This window comes from Neodiprion lecontei, chromosome 5 (genome assembly GCF_021901455.1).
Source record: "Neodiprion lecontei isolate iyNeoLeco1 chromosome 5, iyNeoLeco1.1, whole genome shotgun sequence".
Lineage (NCBI taxonomy): Eukaryota > Metazoa > Arthropoda > Insecta > Hymenoptera > Diprionidae > Neodiprion > Neodiprion lecontei.
In genome coordinates this window covers 6795791-6814516 of record NC_060264.1, presented here as the reverse complement: position 1 = coordinate 6814516, position 18726 = coordinate 6795791, and the positions used below count along the sequence as shown (strand labels likewise).

At 38.5% G+C, this 18726-nt stretch overlaps 2 protein-coding genes across 11 annotated transcripts; both read left to right on the top strand.

Moving 5' to 3' along the window:
* Nucleotides 1-637: 637 nt before the first annotated feature.
* LOC107223206 (facilitated trehalose transporter Tret1-2 homolog) lies at nucleotides 638-12603 on the top strand. 6 transcript variants are annotated; one of them, XM_046739285.1, is made up of 7 exons: nucleotides 5379-5998; nucleotides 6372-6549; nucleotides 8233-8398; nucleotides 8663-8942; nucleotides 9030-9438; nucleotides 9558-9798; nucleotides 10249-12603. In XM_046739285.1, the coding sequence occupies exons 3-7, from the start codon at nucleotides 8353-8355 to the stop codon at nucleotides 10620-10622; spliced, it is 1350 nt and encodes a 449-aa protein (XP_046595241.1). In that variant the 5' UTR covers nucleotides 5379-5998; nucleotides 6372-6549; nucleotides 8233-8352; the 3' UTR covers nucleotides 10623-12603. The 6 variants fall into 6 exon arrangements, with proteins under 6 accessions (XP_046595245.1, XP_046595242.1, XP_046595244.1 ...); XM_046739289.1 differs by lacking the exons at nucleotides 5379-5998; nucleotides 6372-6549 and adding an exon at nucleotides 638-656; XM_046739286.1 differs by lacking the exons at nucleotides 5379-5998; nucleotides 6372-6549 and adding an exon at nucleotides 2284-2613.
* A 691-nt stretch (nucleotides 12604-13294) lies between these two features.
* On the top strand, nucleotides 13295-18722 carry LOC107223211 (facilitated trehalose transporter Tret1-2 homolog). Of its 5 annotated transcripts, none has more exons than XM_046739277.1 (6): nucleotides 13295-13842; nucleotides 16357-16488; nucleotides 16866-17145; nucleotides 17281-17689; nucleotides 17819-18059; nucleotides 18153-18722. In XM_046739277.1, exons 2-6 carry the CDS (start codon nucleotides 16395-16397, stop codon nucleotides 18542-18544), a joined length of 1416 nt encoding a protein of 471 aa, XP_046595233.1. In that variant the 5' UTR covers nucleotides 13295-13842; nucleotides 16357-16394; the 3' UTR covers nucleotides 18545-18722. The 5 variants fall into 5 exon arrangements, with proteins under 5 accessions (XP_046595233.1, XP_046595234.1, XP_046595235.1 ...); XM_046739278.1 differs by having other exon boundaries at nucleotides 13295-13846; XM_046739279.1 differs by lacking the exon at nucleotides 13295-13842 and adding an exon at nucleotides 15364-15683 and having other exon boundaries at nucleotides 17858-18059.
* The last annotated feature ends 4 nt before the right edge of the window (nucleotides 18723-18726 follow it).

Genomic DNA, 18726 nt, shown 5'->3' with positions numbered 1-18726 from the left:
TTTTTTCACGTGGCTGAGAGACATTTCCACTGTACGATCATCGTAATACAGACTATAAGTTTGTTAGTTTTGATAGTAAATCTCCTTCTATGAACCGTTCATCTTCCGGCATTCAACACCATAGTATTTTGACCGAAGAATTAAATTGTATTGCGGATCATCTGCGGTATTCGTGTCAGAAAACAAAATACCGCTTTTTTTACGTTCAAATAATGCAGAGAAACTCTAGCATATCAAATTCTTAACAGAAATTTCTTTGGATTGGAAAAAGTGAACAGCGCACTTGTGTTAACACCTGCAAGTATCCTCGCATACTGTAAACATCGAAAAGTAACTAGTGATCGGAATAATTGCTTTACCCAAGCTACAGCGTTCCACTCAGATCTTCCGTGAAAGGTACACGTCTCAAACAAGTCTCGTCGGACAATTTACCTGAATCGTACAAGGAGAAGAAGAAGGAGTGAGTCATTGCTCTTCTGTTTCCCAGATCAATTCCCTATTTTATTCTACGATGCGGCAAGTACAGTTTTGGGACTGATTTAAGTACTCGAGAAAAATTGTTATTACGCTACTTGGCATAATTCTGGCTTAGGGGAAGGTGAGGTAAGACGGGACAGACGTCATAGCACGCAAGACAATGCACTAATCACGAAAGCGTAAGTGACATTTAGTGTCTTTCACGGACCGCAACCAATGACCGCAACCAAAAGCTTTCAATGCTGCAGAAAAAACCGATAATTCGTCGTTTTTCTTATAATGATCCCTCTAAATAGTTTATGTGACATTGATATAACATTTTAACATAATAATTTGAAAACAGGTGTTATTTTCAGCAGAAATTAGTGCACCAGTAGATGAGAGCATGGGTTTTAAATTTCACTGCTTATATTTCTGTCACAATTTTGGTTTTTATTTTTAATTAACTACCGGAGCAGGAGGGGACAATGCTATAAACGGTATCCCATCTTGCTCCGTACCATATTTTTCTATGTTCTAAATTTTTATACTGATCTTTATAATGGCTTTACCTTGCCCATCCACTTGTGAAAAATGTATTCTGATATACGTTCTACCCGCTGTCTTTTAGATATCATCTTAGAAATTTGCATCCAAAATGAATTCCAGTATTTCAGTTATTACCATTGGATTGGTCCAGTTTCTCAGTAATGGGTCGAACATCTTTATCGGCGACTTGCAATAGGACGAAGACCATCACTGTCGGTAACCGTCTGTGGCTCAGTCATATTTTTTTAGATAAGGTACAATTTATTTTATCAACGTGTAACAATATCTACGTATAACATGATGCCGATAACACACCCACAAATTTGACTTCCGAACCGATAAAATTGTTTTTTTAATTACATAAGTGGTTCTCTACCTCCAGCTGCTGGCAATGGGAATGGTTATAAAACTTTATCAAGTTTTTGCAAATACTTACGACATTCACCACCTGGTCCATATTTTTGGAAATAATCATGAAATTCATTCTACCACAGATTGCAATGCAGTGGTTCTTGTGTAATACGTAAAATGAAGTCAAGGGTGGCACGGCAAAACAGTGTCAGTGCCATCGTTATGATTTTTCAAATGACCACAAGAACTGCCCCAAATTTGATGGATTAATTTGTTAAAAAAATCGAAAAGTATTTCTTAGAGCCAGTGTTACAAGTCGCGGTTGGGGCCAACTTTTTTTTAGCTTTGGATACTGATTGAAAACACAACTGCGATATTAAATTTACAAAACAGATATGAATTAAAAGCTTGAACATTAACGAATAAGATCTAGTTGTAGATTTTCAAAGTCTTAGAAATTTTTGAATATTACGGGGCAAAATGGTGGGCTGTAGAGGGGTTAAAAACGGTGTAAGTGCCAAAATGAACGTAATTTTGTAACGAAATTGTGAAATTTTAATGAGAAACAGTGGAACAGTACAGTAACTCAATTCTATTGAAGTAGATCTTGATAGAACCGTCTGACTTACGGAGGCATGAAGGGAAGCATATCGGTGAGGTCGCTTTTTTTTCAGTCGTAAGGTCAAGTGATTTTGCGAACTTTGAACTAAGACCTACAGTAGTTCAAGACTGATCGCCGAGAAAGACCAATACATATTCTTAATCAGCATCCGAAGTAAAAAAAAAAGTTAACACGAACTGCGAACTTACACTGGCACTGTGTGAGGTATCGGAATAAGAAGAGGAGAAAGAGAGAGAGAGAGAGAGATAGAGAGAGAGAGAGACGAAGAAACCCAGGTTACAAATAAAATTAGCTAACTACGGTAAAGTCAGCGATGATCAAGGCAGTCGGTCTGGATCCTCCGGTCAGGAAGATACAAAGTTTGCATCGCCTCATCAAATCCAGTTGCTCGCAAAAATTTTACACGAGGTCAGAGTCTTTTATTTCACCAATTAGGCTGGAGGCTGCAACTGTGCTCATGACGTCGGATCTGGAGAGATTCGCGATTCAGTTTCAACCCCGGCCTGCTGAACCACGAGAGGATAAGTCACCGAAGAAGTTCCACCCCTCTGTCTCTCTCCACGGGACCTGGTCATAATCATCGGTGGTTTAACCCAAGGCAAGCTGGTGTCTCGCAATAATCCTCGTCGACTAACGTACGTGACTGTAAATAACTAATTTGGATCTCCTAAACAAACAATTTGAACTAATGCACAACGTGCAAAAGTGTCGGCTGCCACTCGATGTAAAACGTTAGACCAGTGCATAGTATGTATATATGGATAAATGTGTTCTCTGCTTTTTTACGCGGTCATTTTGACCCCAAATTTTGCTTTGTACTGAAATAACGCTGGGCGGTACGGTCAACTTGAAGCACGTTTTCCGACGGTTAAATTTTTTGTTTTTGCAAATCTGACTGCACAGGCTTAAAGTTTAATCAATTTATCACAAAACCGTATCTCTAACTTTTTTTCGAAACTTTCACAGTTGCTCATATATTCATAGCTGAATATCACCTATATATGCAGTCAACGGATGTGCAGACGAAGGGTTAATAGTATGTGCAATAACTCCGTCACGAAGGCATTAGTATCAACAGCTAATAACCTCCGAAATTTCGGTCTCTATCCCGATCAGTAAAACAAAGTAAGCATAAAGTAAATCTTACAGCACGGAAAAAATCGATTTTCGCGAATCATTTGCCCGAAAATAGCTTGCTATATTACCTCGGGGTTTGGCCATTTGAAAGAGCTTGAAAAAATCCAAGGAGTACTTTTTGATTATCATTTTAAATTGACCAATGAAATTTCGGGACAGTTTCTTGCTCTGTTGGTAAATGATAATGATGGCACTTACACCGTTATGCCGTATCAACTATTTGTAACTTCCCGAAAAAATATTTTACATATATATGAATTTTCGCTAATTTTTCAAGAAAAACAAAGGAGTTTTTGATACTTGGGCACTTGGGTCGTTTTACCGTGCCACCCTTCAAGTGTGGGCGACAACGAAATTCAAAAGGGAGCTCTGGCTTCTTCTCTACTTCCACGACGTTTCTTTGTCACGAAGTTCTCCACTTAACATATCTTATACTCAACATAACATAAGAATGCTTTATCAAAATATTTTAATATGTAAAAAATTAGTTGCTGTCTTCGGCATTAATGACCTTATTAAATACATAAACACGCTGTTAAACCGAAATAAGTACAAGCTATTAGTCGGAACGATGTGTGTTGAATTGATCGATCACGGTACTATTCTCGTCTTTCAATCTCATCTCAAAGTGTTTACTCAAAGTCTTGGAATTTCTAATTCTATCGATGTTGCCAATGAATAAAGACAAAATTACTCCCATTTCGATACAACCTATAAAGACGACATCTGAATAAAAAAGGTTGCATACCTATACATATAAAGTCTGAGTGACTATCGCCTGGTTCCCGATTGTGACGATCGTTGGATAAATCGTGACATATTCAATCGATTGGGATCATATATCATTCGTTGTACTGTCTGGGTTCTGTAAAGGCAGTCGCTACAATAATCGTTTCTTACAGAGGTCGAATTTTATAACACAATCTCAAGATGTAAGAGCTTTGTTACGGTTGATTGTCGATCGAGACACAATACAGTTGTAATACAGTATTTGACCTGTTGAAGAATCACTGCCTTTGATTATGTATCTAATCATTGGAACTCTTCATCGTAAATATAATTTAGTCTCAGGTTTAAGACTATACTTAGGTACGTACATTGTCGTAATAATTGTCTCTGATCAATCCTGAGATAAAACCGTAATCTTTGTACGAAATGATAAAAAATTAAATAATGCCAATTGGAAAAAAAATAAAGAAGTCGCCCACACGCACGATAAATCTGGAAGTCTGAAAAAGTCATTAAGCCTAACTGCAACAAGAGTCAAGTCAGGTTGTTGTCGGACAATGACTGACTACCAAGCTGTCTAAAAATGATAATACCCCGCTTATTCCGGGGAGTTTTGAAAATTGTCCAAGAGTTGCTTTGACATACCGACGAAAGTTACAAAATAAGATTTGCGAAATATAGAAATTTAACAACAATATATTCAAAACGGAGATAATAATTTTTGCGAAAGAACATCGTGAATCGCAAAGTTGTTGTGTGTCATGACAATTACAATAAAAATTCACGAACAGATAAAATCTTTTCATCACCTATTGATTCAATCAAATCAGTCAATTTGATCAAAAAAAAAAAATCAATTCTTGCAGACGACCAGAAGAGTGAAGAAAACCTGAAAAGTATGTACGACCAACTTGTTTTCTGTCTGAAATAAAAATGCGACTTCGATTCTATGCGGATTGTGCTACTATAGTCATAGTCACATAATTTATATAGAATTGAACTCGTAGGTTGTTTCGGACCGAAAAGAAATTAGCTGAAAGATTGAGGTATTTATGCATTTCACTGTACCTGCTACTTGATTTTAACTCCAACCATCTGGCAATTGAATAACGTATCAAGCCAATCCTTCATCGGATAGACGAGCAGATTAAAGTGCGATTATCGTCGTCAATATGTGCAATAAGCTCGATAGTATTTTTTTCAGATGTAATACCAGTATTCAATACTCGCTTGAAATGAAATCTTACATAACATAGGAAAATGGAATCAATGTACAAGATTTATGTGCCACAAGATTCATTCCCACGGTTTGAAATTCTTCAGCACATTCAACAAACAGCCTAGTTTGTCTAGCTAATTACGCGTGCTTGAAAAATTTCTACCATTATTGGTCAACTGCATTTCCAAACTTGGAATTTCCCGATGCATCATAGATATAAACTTTATAATGATATTAGCGTCAGACTTGCGGCTATAATATTAATCAGACAGCTTTCGTTGATGTCTGTATATAAAAAATAATCTTCGATCAGATTCTCAACATGGTACATCCATTTTTTTATATCATGTTTTACGTTCGCCGTATTATCAGTCATCTCAACGATACCGAAACACGCGATCCCAGTCATAAACAACGATATTACTGACTGCAATTTGATCTTTTCTTTGTCTGATACGATTGTCTCCTCTTTGGTTGTTAAAAGATTTATAATCATCTTCTCGATCTTGTTCTTTAGGTTTTTCGTAAACGTTTCGATATATAACGGTACGTATTATCTCGATGCGTTCAGTGCACATACATACTTGGATCGACGATTATAACCCGTCTGTGAATCTTAAATCTGTATTCCGAATGTTTAACATCACGACCGATCCCCTGAACTTTCCACAATTATAAATTACATTCGGATTCTTTTTGGCGCCTATCGTCCGAATATTTTCGCAATTCATCTTTTACCTTTCGTCTTGTACTGGTCGAGTTTTCAATTCAAAAATTTCAAACTGCCTAAATATCCACTAAACATATGGAATTAATATTTTAAACAGAAAAAAATACAGGGCGATCCATTCGATGAAGTTTATCGATATACGCTAGGATTCAACGTTTTGAGCTCGGTCACTTTCATGACCCCCTGCAAGATCGTGGATAAGAGGGTGAGAGTTATTCACTTTGGATTTATGCTTATAGAGTAGGATCAAGATCGGCAGCCGCCGATCGTACCAAGTTCATTAAAAATAAAATGAACGTCTTCCGTTCTTCTGAGTGTTCCTGACTGGTACGATAGGGAAGTGTAATAATTGGAAGCAATTGTAAGGCTTGTTAAATTACGATTATCCTAAGGTAATCATCGATTGGCTAACTCGATAAAACGTCACTACCTATTTTAGGTCATATGATCTACATTTATCGGCAAGTACGTGTTGCACGAACGCTCTGATCTTGAAGTTGTACTTCGGCCATTGATCAAAAGCGTACGTAGTACTTCATGGCATTAGTCTCTCTTTATGACACTTTTTCTTTTTACAGCTGAGGCTCTTTACTTCTGATTAAGTGGCGATATATTTGACGTCAATAAAACTGTAGCTGTACGATGGGTCTGCAAAAACCATGTTATCAATTTAAGCGCACGTACCGTAATGTAGACTTAGGTTGTATAACACTTCATCCTAACAGAAACCGGAGGTCAGTTGCCAAGCGAACTAAGGTAAGTGTATCAATTATTGACACGCTTAGACCCAATGATTGACACTTTTAATTTCCGAGATTATAAATTGACGACAGAAATTGTGAATTTCTCGATGGCTAAAACCAATTGCTGGTGGGTTAGACACTGCAAATTTATTTTTTTAGTAATTTTAGAACTCAGGATCGAACAGATAAAACCAGAAAGGTCAATAACTGGTACGCCTACCTTACATCATTATTTACAGGCATCATCGAAGATGAAATCTGAAATCGAAGTCTCTGACCGTTCGTGGAAACTGACTTTTGTTACGATAATTATGATTTTTTTCTCAGTGTGCGAATAGGATACAGCATTCGCAATCTGATCACTCCAATTATTTGACAAGCTTCTATAAATAGCACCGTACTTGTGTCATTGTGATGAAAAACGACAATTTGAATTACGACACTCAAAAGAGAGAATCGCGTTACACGACAGCGAGGGTTACGTTAATCGCAAAACTAGCGATTAAATACACTTTTTGTATCAGGATGTTGCGCAACTCGACGCAACCCTTCGTTCGATATCACTTTTTGTCAAGTGGATTAATTCCATTTCTCGATTTGTAGTAAGATACGTACACTATATTCTAGCTCTGTGTAATACCCAATGGCTGATGAGCGTATTGAGTTGGGTAACCGTTTTAAGCTAGACGTGGAACCAAAACTTGAAGTGTCTGATCGTCAAGATTTGCTTGCAGTACAGACTGCAATGAATCCATATCTTATCGGTAAAAAAGTACAAATCCACCCAGAAAAGGCGACCATCGCAGATTGCGCATTCATTCGACTGCGTGAACTCGGGATGTTCAGACCGTCGAGATTTTCTCATATCCGCATGTGAATGTCGTTCCAAATTCACCTAAACCACAGTAAAAATCGGAAATATGTTTTGTTCTACGACCGGGAGTTGCTTCGTGAAATTAAGTTGTCACCATTAAAATGACTACCAGGTATAAAATACGCTTTCAAAAGTAAAATTCAACGATATCTGAATAGCGTTCAATATTAACATTTTTTTATTCGAGACACATCGATGAAACTCTATAATTTTTCGATTTACACAATAAATCTTCGTAATACAAATGGTTTTCACCTAATTTGAATCAACTGTTTTTCACAATGTGTCCAGATGTTATTCAAAATCATGTCAAAAGTGATATTATTCAAAGAGCTCCTTGTACCTTGTACAATTCTTGTCACGCCATTTTTTTTTTTTTTTTTCAATTTCACGGTTATCGGAGGAGGGCAGAGAACACAACTTGATATAGCAATTGCTATCCGATACGTTATCACTGAATTGTGCCAATAATTCGCAATCGACAATTAATTTAAATTCACAAAGTTTGCGCGAAAATTGTCAATTGCCAATTACCGGCACAATTAGGTAGTAAATTGTCGGATCGTGATTTCCGTGGATATTTTTAAGACTACAAATTGCATTGCAAAAATCTCTTTGAAAAACGCGACTATTTGAAGTTTTTTAAATGATTTCTGTAGACGTGTCAAACATAATTGATTGAAACTGGGTGGAAACCATTCTTTGGTAATGAGGTTGACTTTCAGGCAAATCAAAATATTATAGAGTTTCATCGATATGTCCCCTTAATCAGAGACTATTACTTCGTTCATCCAAAAAGCTCTTGTTTTCTTTCTACCTTAGAATCAACCTTTGAAATCAAGGTGAACTACATCTTCAGTTGCCATATCAGCAGTCTCCGGCCAACCCTCGTATACCGGTGATCTTAATTGCGCAATAGTTTTCGTTGAACAAACAGTAACCATGAAGAGCACCAAGACCTCTCCACAAATATTGGCTGCCATAACAAGTGAGATAAAAATAATTTATTTTATACGTTCTATAAAATACCTATATCCTTAAATTTTTTACTCCGAGGATTACCGTCCTCTAAATCAGTTCACACACGCAAAGAATTCCCATTGAAATATTCAACCGCCTCGTCGCAATTATTGTCGCATACGAAATCTTTCGTTTCGTAAGCCGATTAGTTCCAGCTTCCAACACTTCGCTCGTTTCAGACACAATTATTCATATACTAATCAACCTCTACCTTATCTCTTTGCGATTACAGGCTCACTGATCCTGGTATCGGTCGGGTTTCACACCGGATGGTCATCACCATCTTTGGCCAAATTGCAAGCCGAGGACTCGGACATCGAGATCACATCTGACCAAGGATCATGGATCGCTAGTTTTATGTACGTCGGTAGCATCTTTGGATCGGTCGTTGGCGTTCCAATAGTGGACAGGTGGGGTAGGAAAATGTCGCTTCTGGTAACCTCGGCGCCCTTGTTCATCGCGTGTCTGCTGATTGCTTTCGCAACGAATTACTTGTGGCTGTACGTCGCTCGGTAAGTATTCTGAAAGTAAAAAAAATACAAATTGTTCTCGATCGGTTAAACCGCACGTACCTACTCACGTCTGATTCTTCCACGTAGGTTCATCGCCGGTTTCGGCCTCGGGATAATCTTCACAGCTATTCCTATGTACATGGGTGAGATCGCCGAGGACAGGGTGCGCGGGGGTTTCGGAATTCTGATAACCGTAATGCAGAATACCGGCGCCCTCGTGGCGTACGCGATTGGTCCCTGGGTGAACAGAACCACCCTCGCAGCAGCTGGAGCTGTTATACCGATTCTTTACGTCGTGACTTTTGTCTGGATACCCGAGTCTCCGTATTACTATGCCATAAAAAATAGCCCCTTCAGGACCGAAAAGAGTCTGATTTGGCTCAGAGGAACCCCCGACATTCTCGAGGAAGCGAGAAGTATTGAAAAAAACGTATCGATCGAGAGTAACAGCGTGAGGACCATGCTGGAACTGTTCACCGTCAGGAGCAATCGAAAGGTCGGTTATTCTCGTACAAATCTGTGCGCGCGTTTGACGGCTCGGTGTTGCAAAGCGACTAACATTAAGTGTCTGGGAAAAAATTTTGACAAATAATTTCACATTTTTTTAACACGCAGGCGATGGGTATCGTCATTGGGTTGCTGACTTTTCAACAGTTTTCTGGTACAACAGCAATATTGGCTTACTCAACCATCATCTTCGATGAAGTTGATTCCGGGATCAGTTCCAGCGTCTCCGTCATCATAACGGGGGTCGTTCAACTTGTGTTTGGCGTTTTGGCATTATTTTTAACGGATAAAACAGGGAGAAAACCTTTGCTCATCACCTCCATGTCACTCTGCTCAGTTTTTTTATTGGGTGAGTCAATATAAGTGAAGGTATCTTCTTTTCTGTAGACGGAGGTTCTATCGATTTCAAAGAGTTTCCGCAGTATTTCTTCAGTACTAGTAATACCAGTCGTTCTTTCGAATTCTCGATGGGCTTTATTCGAATGTGCGAAGCCCAAGCACAGCTTGCGGAAAGTAAAAATTATTGGTGAAACTCGAAGTTATCCTCTCATTCATTCAACAATAGGATTTTTCTCCATTACATTCGTTACATAAATTTCACTCCATTCAACACATTATTACACCAGTGCGATGCGCATTATTTTGAAATGTTTTTGAATCGCGACAAGTGCCAGCCCTCGAGTCCTTTATCACCTATTAAGATCTTAATCAGCATGCCGGAATTGATACGTCCATTCCATATTCGATATCTGCACGTCTTAGTGATATTCCATACTCACTGACCTTCCTTTCCTTGCAGCTGAGGCCGTGTACTTTCAACTTCGAGCTGTCGGTTCTGACATCACGGGAGTTTCATGGCTTCCGGTCGTAGCAATGGTTGGCTATTTAATCGGCTACGCGATTGGATTAGGAACCGTTCCAATGGCAGTGAGCACAGAATTTTTTCCGTGCGAGGTGAAAGCTTTCGCAATCACCATCGGTGCCATCTACCTCTGTGTGGCGGGAATTTGCGTTACGAAATTCTACCAAGTCATAATGGATTCTTATGGTATACACGTAGCGTTTTACGTTTTCGCAGCTTGCTCCGCTGTAGCTGTAATTTTCACGGTGCTAATGATTCCTGAAACAAAAGGACGTTCGCTCAGCGAAATTCAAGATGAACTTCGACGATAATCTAAATTAGTCCCTCTCTAAATCGTATTTCCGACCCTCTCCCTCTTTCCATCTGGTACGAACAGTTAATAGGAGTGCTGTTTACACCGATGGCCTTCACGTCACTATATTAATTCCACTTTGTCTAAGGTATTGTACTTGTATTAATATTTTTCAATTTGGAGGGAAAGATAAAGGTGATATTGTGTCATATCGTGGTTTTAAGAATTTCCGATTCTTGCGATACCATGATTTTATAAATTCTCGCGGTATTTCTAGTAGATTTTATGTTTTACCCACCTTTATGATACTGAAACGAATTTTCGATGTATGGTATCCGGCGTTATGAGAAACGCACTGTGCCACATATGAAAACTATCTCATTACCCTTAAATTTATGAAATACGAAAGACTTTCTATAAATTAAGTTAAGTACCTTGCAATGGTTCTATAACTAACGGTAATTGTTTAAGGAGCCGTACGTGTATCGAATAAAATTTCAAGCAAACGAATTTCGCATTAAAGCTAGCACCAAACCAAGCGATCTACACAAACTGATTTTTCACCTGTTCCAAAAATTTTCAGATAACAACGTGCGCGCAAACCTTGTAGCAATATAAAATCGTTACAAATTGATCCCGATTTTTTATTTTATCGTTGTATAAGGAATCTCATCAATCTAAATTATGTAAGTTTTCCAAGTGTTGAAATTACGAAGGTTTCGAGATTGCAGCTGCGAAGTTCTTGAACATAAATAGACCTGAAGTTACACGGCCGCACAGATTAAAAATGAATTTATCTATGACCCACTGTCATGTGACTATGAAATCTAGTTTTCAACTCTGGTGTCAGGAAGTCGAAAAAATCTGAAAGGACGTCACGACGCGCGACGACTCGAAACAACGCGGCGAACAAACTGGAATTTGTTACGTCCCGACGTCAATTTATAAAAACTCTTAATTTAATTGAAACAATCGAGCGTTATTCTCTAGCCACTTAAGTGACATTTATCGCACCATACATTATTTCATTCTTATATTCCCATACCAAAGATTTCCACCCCTAGCCTTCTAGAAAAAATCGCGTACGGTCCAAGGCATTAGGTTTTATAAAATATCAGATTAACCGTTATCAAGATCTGATTGTGAGCTAAGAAACGCTGAACTGAACGTAAGGAAGCTCAACATAAGAAATTTCTCTCTTTTTAACCTGAATATCCCATCAACAATTAGGATGAATAGCTCACGTTATATACATAAAATTAAAATGGATTACTTACAATTAGTAAACAGTAATATACGAAATGTGTGAAAATTACATTAAGATAAGACGTGCTAATATTTTTACACTTGAGTCGCACTCCAGAGTAACGCTGACCATCTAAAGCGGCACCAGGAGGTCGCTCTCGCACCTCATTGGCTGATTGCTATACATCTTAGTTGCAGCTGCAGACTCTCGGACTCTCAGGCCCAAGAAGCCACGTCTCTCACATTTGTTAATTAAGTAGCGAGGTGCGTGAACGTAAGCCCGAGTTTAGCCCTTCCGTGAAAAAGTAGTTCTGGAAAGTATTATATATAAAACTACGTTAATCTACAAAAAGAGACACCATGTTATAACAACCGACCAAGTGTAGAATTAATAATCGTTCAGCTTAGATGTTTCTTGATATCGATTATATATCCACTAAATATCAGTAAGATAAATATAACACTTGCCGAAGAGCTGGCTGTATTTCAATATCAATTCGCTGTCGACGTTATCTTCATTTATATTCTCACGGAGAACCATTGTAGTCCTTTTATTTGATTAAAATTCGTTTGTTATCATTCATTTTTCATAACCAACTCGTTTGAAGAATATATATTAACTTTTGCCAGATTAATGCATTTTTAACCATTTATTTTAAACGATCGCCTGTCCTATATCATTATTATAATTTAGCCTCAATCGTTTAAACAACTATCACCGTCTCACCCCCACGTAACAAATTATTCGCCGCAAAGTCTGATGAAAATTATCTCGATACTTTCGTGTTCGATTTAGTAAAGCATTTTTTGTTACATATCTTGGAACGTTGCGTCAACGACATTTTTCCTAAATGTCAGCATTTCTCTCTTATTCAACCATCATCTTTGACAATGTTGATTTCGGTACTAGGGCCAGTATTGCCATTACGCAGGTCTGCTAGAAAAAAACTGCACAGATTTTTTTATACTGTTTTTTATAGATTTTTGCGCACTGAAACCGGAAGTAATGGTCAAAAAATTTCATCACGTCAGGTATTTTCTTGAACTCGTGTTTGTAGTTTCATTTAGAGTGAAACTCTCGTTTAACTCAAAGTTTGGTATCCTATTCTTGCTTCTAAAAATTCTATGCAAAACTGATTTCTTACTTTCATTTAATATGTATCAGAGTGAGACTCGAGAATAAATACGGTCAGGCACAAGATTGACGATAATAGTAGATTTTAATTATTCAAAATTAATCTTGACTGATCCAGCTTGACATTTGTTTATAAAATGATTAAGGTTAATCTTTCGGGGTGAAAGTCCAGGTTCAGGTACATCAATATCTACCGTGGTAATAGGGGAGGGGGGATCTCTTGATCTATGCAATCTTTCGTCTGCTGATACTATTTGCCTATCCTTTGACAAAACTTTGCCGAAATATCACGCGGCGTCAGTAATAGCCTGAAATATACTGTAAGGCCGGGAATAAGACAAGCGTAAAGGTGTGATAGAATTGAATTAAGATTAATTTTTATTCACAACTGCCGCGAGCTTTTTAACATAACTTGATTTTCGTACCGCCACACTCGGCCGTTCCCACGGTTATCAGATTTGCGACAAGGACACGTATTAGCACAACAACCGAGGACATTCGTTCGTCCTTCTATATTCGCAAATCAGACTCTTAGACGCTTCGTTGCTTGTCATTGCCGTGTTCGACTCGTAACTGAGGCATCTCATGGCTTCCACATGCAGCGGTGATTGGATGATTTTATCGACTAGACTATTGGATTAGAAATCGTTCCAATGGCGATGTTCGTCGAAATATTTCCACGAAAAAAGCATAATTTTTAACCTAACCTGTAGGAATCGAACAGATCGCGTAATGATCATTCGAACAGTTTTCTGATCACTCTTTTGTCAGGTACAATATGCATGTGTCTTGTGGTGTTACGGAGTTACGCAACTTTTCTTGATCAATGGAATTCATCGGTGCTCGTTAAAACGAAAACGTAGGTACGTCCGATTTTAAAAATGATTTGGAACAATGTTCAACGACCATGAACAATCTGACGGAACTTTTGCTGTTCTCTAATTACCTATAACCAAAAAAACTTGCGAAACGAATCGTGTAATACCTATTTTTTTTGTACTTGCGCGTGAGTGAAATCGCAAACCTACATGCTGACTTGTTCGTTGTGCAAAACGTAATACTGTTGGAATAATAACCTATGAGCTGGAATAAATTACATTGTTATATGTAGCTTGCAAAATGTGAGATGCAAATCGATAAACGATTATAAAACAATTATCGAGCTATTGTTCACGCTGATTTCTAACCTTACGTAGCTACGATGTAGGTACCGCATTTTCATTGCCAACATTTCTTGATGTTCGATCTTTGAGATACATCGATATGATCTTCGAATTTAAGCCCATAAGTAGGTATTGCCTCATTTCCCAAACAGATATGTGACGTTAGAATAATTATAATATTAATGAATACGAATCACTTTTCGACAAGTCATTGTGATTCTGTAAGTTGCACGACCTCGTTAGACTTCTGACGACTATTCTACTTGGGAAATCCAAGTGTATCAGAGAATGGAATACTTATCAAACGTAGTTTTACACTGATTATTTAAATAGGTTGCGATAACGCGTGCAATAGCTGCAAATTTTATTACATCGATGCTGTGAGCTTAAATCGTTTCATGTTTTTTTTTCTCGCTCATCTTGCTGTTATGCCATTTTCGTTCCGCACAACGGCTTGCCGGGTTACCGAATATCACATTAGCAACGAATCAAGAAAGACAAGCGTTATCTCCACTTTCCATAGTCGGCAGTTACGTTGCATCAGATCTTGCAATATTTCCAGCTTCACCTTCGAAAGACTAGAAGATCCACAGTGTTGATAGAAGTATCATAAACAGGTTAACGGAATTTCATCGACATTGAAACCTGATTCTAAATGTCAGCAATAAAATGAATTCAGGCAAGATCTATCTCTGTGTATAAAATATAACCCCATATATTGTTTATTAAAATAATTTAAAAGATGGTCTTACGTTAAACTGAAATTTTATGACAAACTGAGATCATTCGCAGACAAATCGAAAACACTTTCACACTGATTGTGAGCGATCAGATGCTTCAGGATTGGCCAATTTTAAACGGCTATATTTCGCAGACGACGAATTTCCTGCAAAGAATTTAAAAAAAAAAACGCGAATAAAAATCACATTATTAGTTGACAGTAAAGTCCACCGTACAGCCAATACAAAGCTCACTCACTATTGCATATTCACTGTTACATATTTCGTCTATGTACAGATGTTCGTTTCAATCAGTGCAGGGTGAAGATAATGAGATTCTTCAAAGGCCTGAAACGAGTTTTTCTAGCTTGCACGCATAGTGCAGTTGGGCTGTAGAGGCTTCGATTAATTACAATGTTTGTTATGCGAATGTTTCAGTTACGCGCTTCGTTGTTTGCATGCGGTATAAGAGCCGGTTTTTCAAACTGCTAATCATTGAAGTGAAAATTACAGTCGTATAACATCACAGTGATTTCTCGCATAAAACGATTTAGCATTCGGTAGATTTTTACACACTTTTACATGTGTAATTTGAATTGAGCAGATTTCCGGGAGACATCTCTCACAAGAGGTCTATCTGATTGAGCTCAGAGCTACGGTATAAAGAGCCGGTTCTTCAATTTGCCGATCATTCGAGTAACTTACCAAGATCTTTATAGCTTACCGGTAATCCCTTGTAAACGACACAAGGCTACACGGATTTTGTGTCTGAAATTTGTGTACGTGATTATTATAAGGTTTAGGTGTACTAAACAAAGGTAAACTAGTATTTGTAGAAAAAGTTTGCTCTTACAGCGAAGAGAATGTTATTTGAAAACTTTTAAAAATCTACAATTTCAAGCTCTCAAGATTTTCATTGACGATTCGTAAGCGGTTTTGTGAATAATTTTCTCGATCTGTGATCCAACAGGTAGTCCAGCCTTGACCTTAGAGTCTGATAATTTTGCAAAGAATTCTCTCAAATGGTTATCGAAACTATAAATCGTTATCATGTCTTCCAAGACTACAAAGGCAAATTTTAACGGAAGTGTATTTATTTTTTCATTGTTTTGAAATCATGACAAATAAAAATATGATGAACTAAACCCAGACACACGAATTAAACTTCTTTTTGTTGACCGGTATAATTTAGCAAAGCTGGAAACATCCGCAATCTCTATTTTTACAACTCTAGTTAAGACGATTACCCTCCTGATTAGAACTTCATCCGATCGCCCCATTACGGCATTATATCAGATACATACATTGGGTACAGAAGGCAAGAGACATTAAAATCAATAAATCAGACAACGAACAAAGAATTACGGGGCCTTATCAATGGGTCCGAAATTCCCTTAGTTACGTGTAACAAGTACCACAGAGATCAAAAGCACGAATGTAGACTTTCGTGAATTATTACATTTACGTTGAATACATTTATTTTTTCTTCAGTTCTCCACGTATTTTCTGCAATCGATTTACGGCACCAAATGGATTCATCAAGATCTGAAGACAACGGATTTCTGAAACCCAAAATTATACAGAAATCGAAAAGTGCCCGTCAAATCTTCGCAGCCGTATCTGGTAAGATGAAGATCCTCGCGTAATCCATTACGTAACATAAAAATGACAAGTAAATCTTATCGGCCGAGTTTACCTGACAGTCGTTCAAACGTTATCGTAACATATCCAACTATCGTTTCACATACCTAGCACCTTGATATCAAAGATAGTTTACTGATTACCGCGCATAACGAAGAGAAGAAAAAAAAAAGCCTTGATGGTATTCATGATCGTGATACAGTGATATCATATGTTTTATAGTACGCACCTGATAATCTCAGCGCGTTGAAAATTATTAGGGTTTTGCCAAGTGAATCAGGCAATATGTTTACACTCCAGCTTACAACTTTCTATGGTCTTCTGTAATTAACAGCACACCATATCTTTTTTGTACCCAGCTACTCTGATCTTGATTGCAAGTGGATTTCACATAGGATGGGCGTCTCCGTCTTTGGCAAAGCTGCAAGCTAAAGACGCTGACATCTTCGTCACGTCGAGCCAAGGTTCTTGGATCGCTAGTTTTCTTCTAATGGGTAGTATCTTCGGTACGATACTTGCTCTCTTGGTGGTCGACAGATGGGGCAGAAAAACGCTACTGCTTTTGATGTCAATCCCTTTATTCGTTTCGTGCGTACTGATCGCTCTCGCACAAACCTACTGGTGGTTTTACCTGGCACGGTAAGATTTACAAGTTTTTTCATACCCTATTCCCACTGTCTTCATTTGGTGCGTCTAGATCCATTTCAAGATTACAATTTAACGCTTCGAAGAACCGTGTGAATCAACGTACATGATCTGCTTATCTACGTTCAGGTTCACCGCTGGCATTGGCAATGGTGCTATTTTCACTGGCATGCCAATTTACGTAAGTGAAATTGCTGAAGACAGGATGCGCGGAGCGTTTGGGATCCTGGCTACAGTTATGATGAATTTAGGAACCCTCGTGTCATACGGAATTGGTCCTTGGGTGAGCCGAGCTACTCTTGCAATGGTTGGAGCTATCGTTCCCGTTGTCTACGCCTTGACGTTTATCTGGATGCCCGAAACGCCGTACTACTTCGCGATGAAGAGTGTTCACAAAAAGAGCGTTAAGAGTCTAAGATGGCTGAGAGAGATATCCGACGTTACCGAAGAGGTGAAAAAAATTCGTATTAACGTTACGTTGAAGCGAAAGGATGTCAGATCGATAACGGAGCTGTGCACAGTCAAGGGTAATCAAAAAGTAGGTAGTCTGAATTATATCCGCTCATCTTATCAGTAACAACTCTACAGCTAATCCCAAGGCTTATTGGCATGTCCATTACGTACCGAATCTTAACGCTGGTACAGAGCTATTCGTTGATATTTATAGGCATTAGTCATCATGATTGGGCTGCTGACTTGCCAACAGGCTTCCGGAATCACAGCAATTTCAGCTTACTCGACGATCATCTTCAACCAGGTGGACTCTGGGCTAAGTACCGGCGTTTTCATAATCATATTGGGAATCGTTAAGCTGACAATTGCCGCCATGGTGATCTTCTTGGCTGACGTGGCAGGAAGAAGACCTTTGCTTCTTACGTCCATATCTCTGAGCACACTCTTCTTATTCGGTAAGGAAATTTAGCTGTCCAGCGATGCTGTATGTTGTACTCTTTACGTGACAGAGCCGTCCTTGACCGTGTGTTGTATTATCTGCCGAACAGCCGAAGCTGTCTACTTTCATCTGCAAGCCAACGGTACCGATCTGACATCAGTCTCGTGGCTTCCACTGGTGGCAATGATTGCATTTCTGATCAGCTACACATCGGGCATGGGAACTATACCGATGGTCACAGCCGCCGAAATATTTCCCTGCGAAGTCAAAGCCTTAGCCATGACTGCCGCTGTTACCTACATGTGTGCGGCTGGAATTTGCGTCACTAAATTGTACCAAATCGTTTCGGACGCTTACGGCATTCACGTGGCATTGTATATCTTCACAGTCTGTAGCACGGCGTCAACGGCTTTCATATTCCTTGTCGTTCCCGAGACGAAAAGGCGTTCGCTAAATGAGATTCAAGACGAACTTCACGGCGTCACGAAACCAATGTTGTGAATATATTCACACGTATAATTTCGACTGAAACTTGTTAAGAAAACGAGCGATGGTGTTGAATCTAATTGCGGAAGAACGTGAGAAAAGTGGACGAAACTTTACCTCAGTGGTCATGGCCGGTAGCTTTTACGTTGTTGGTATTAAGACCGTCACAAAAACCATTTCTTGTGCCAATGAAGATA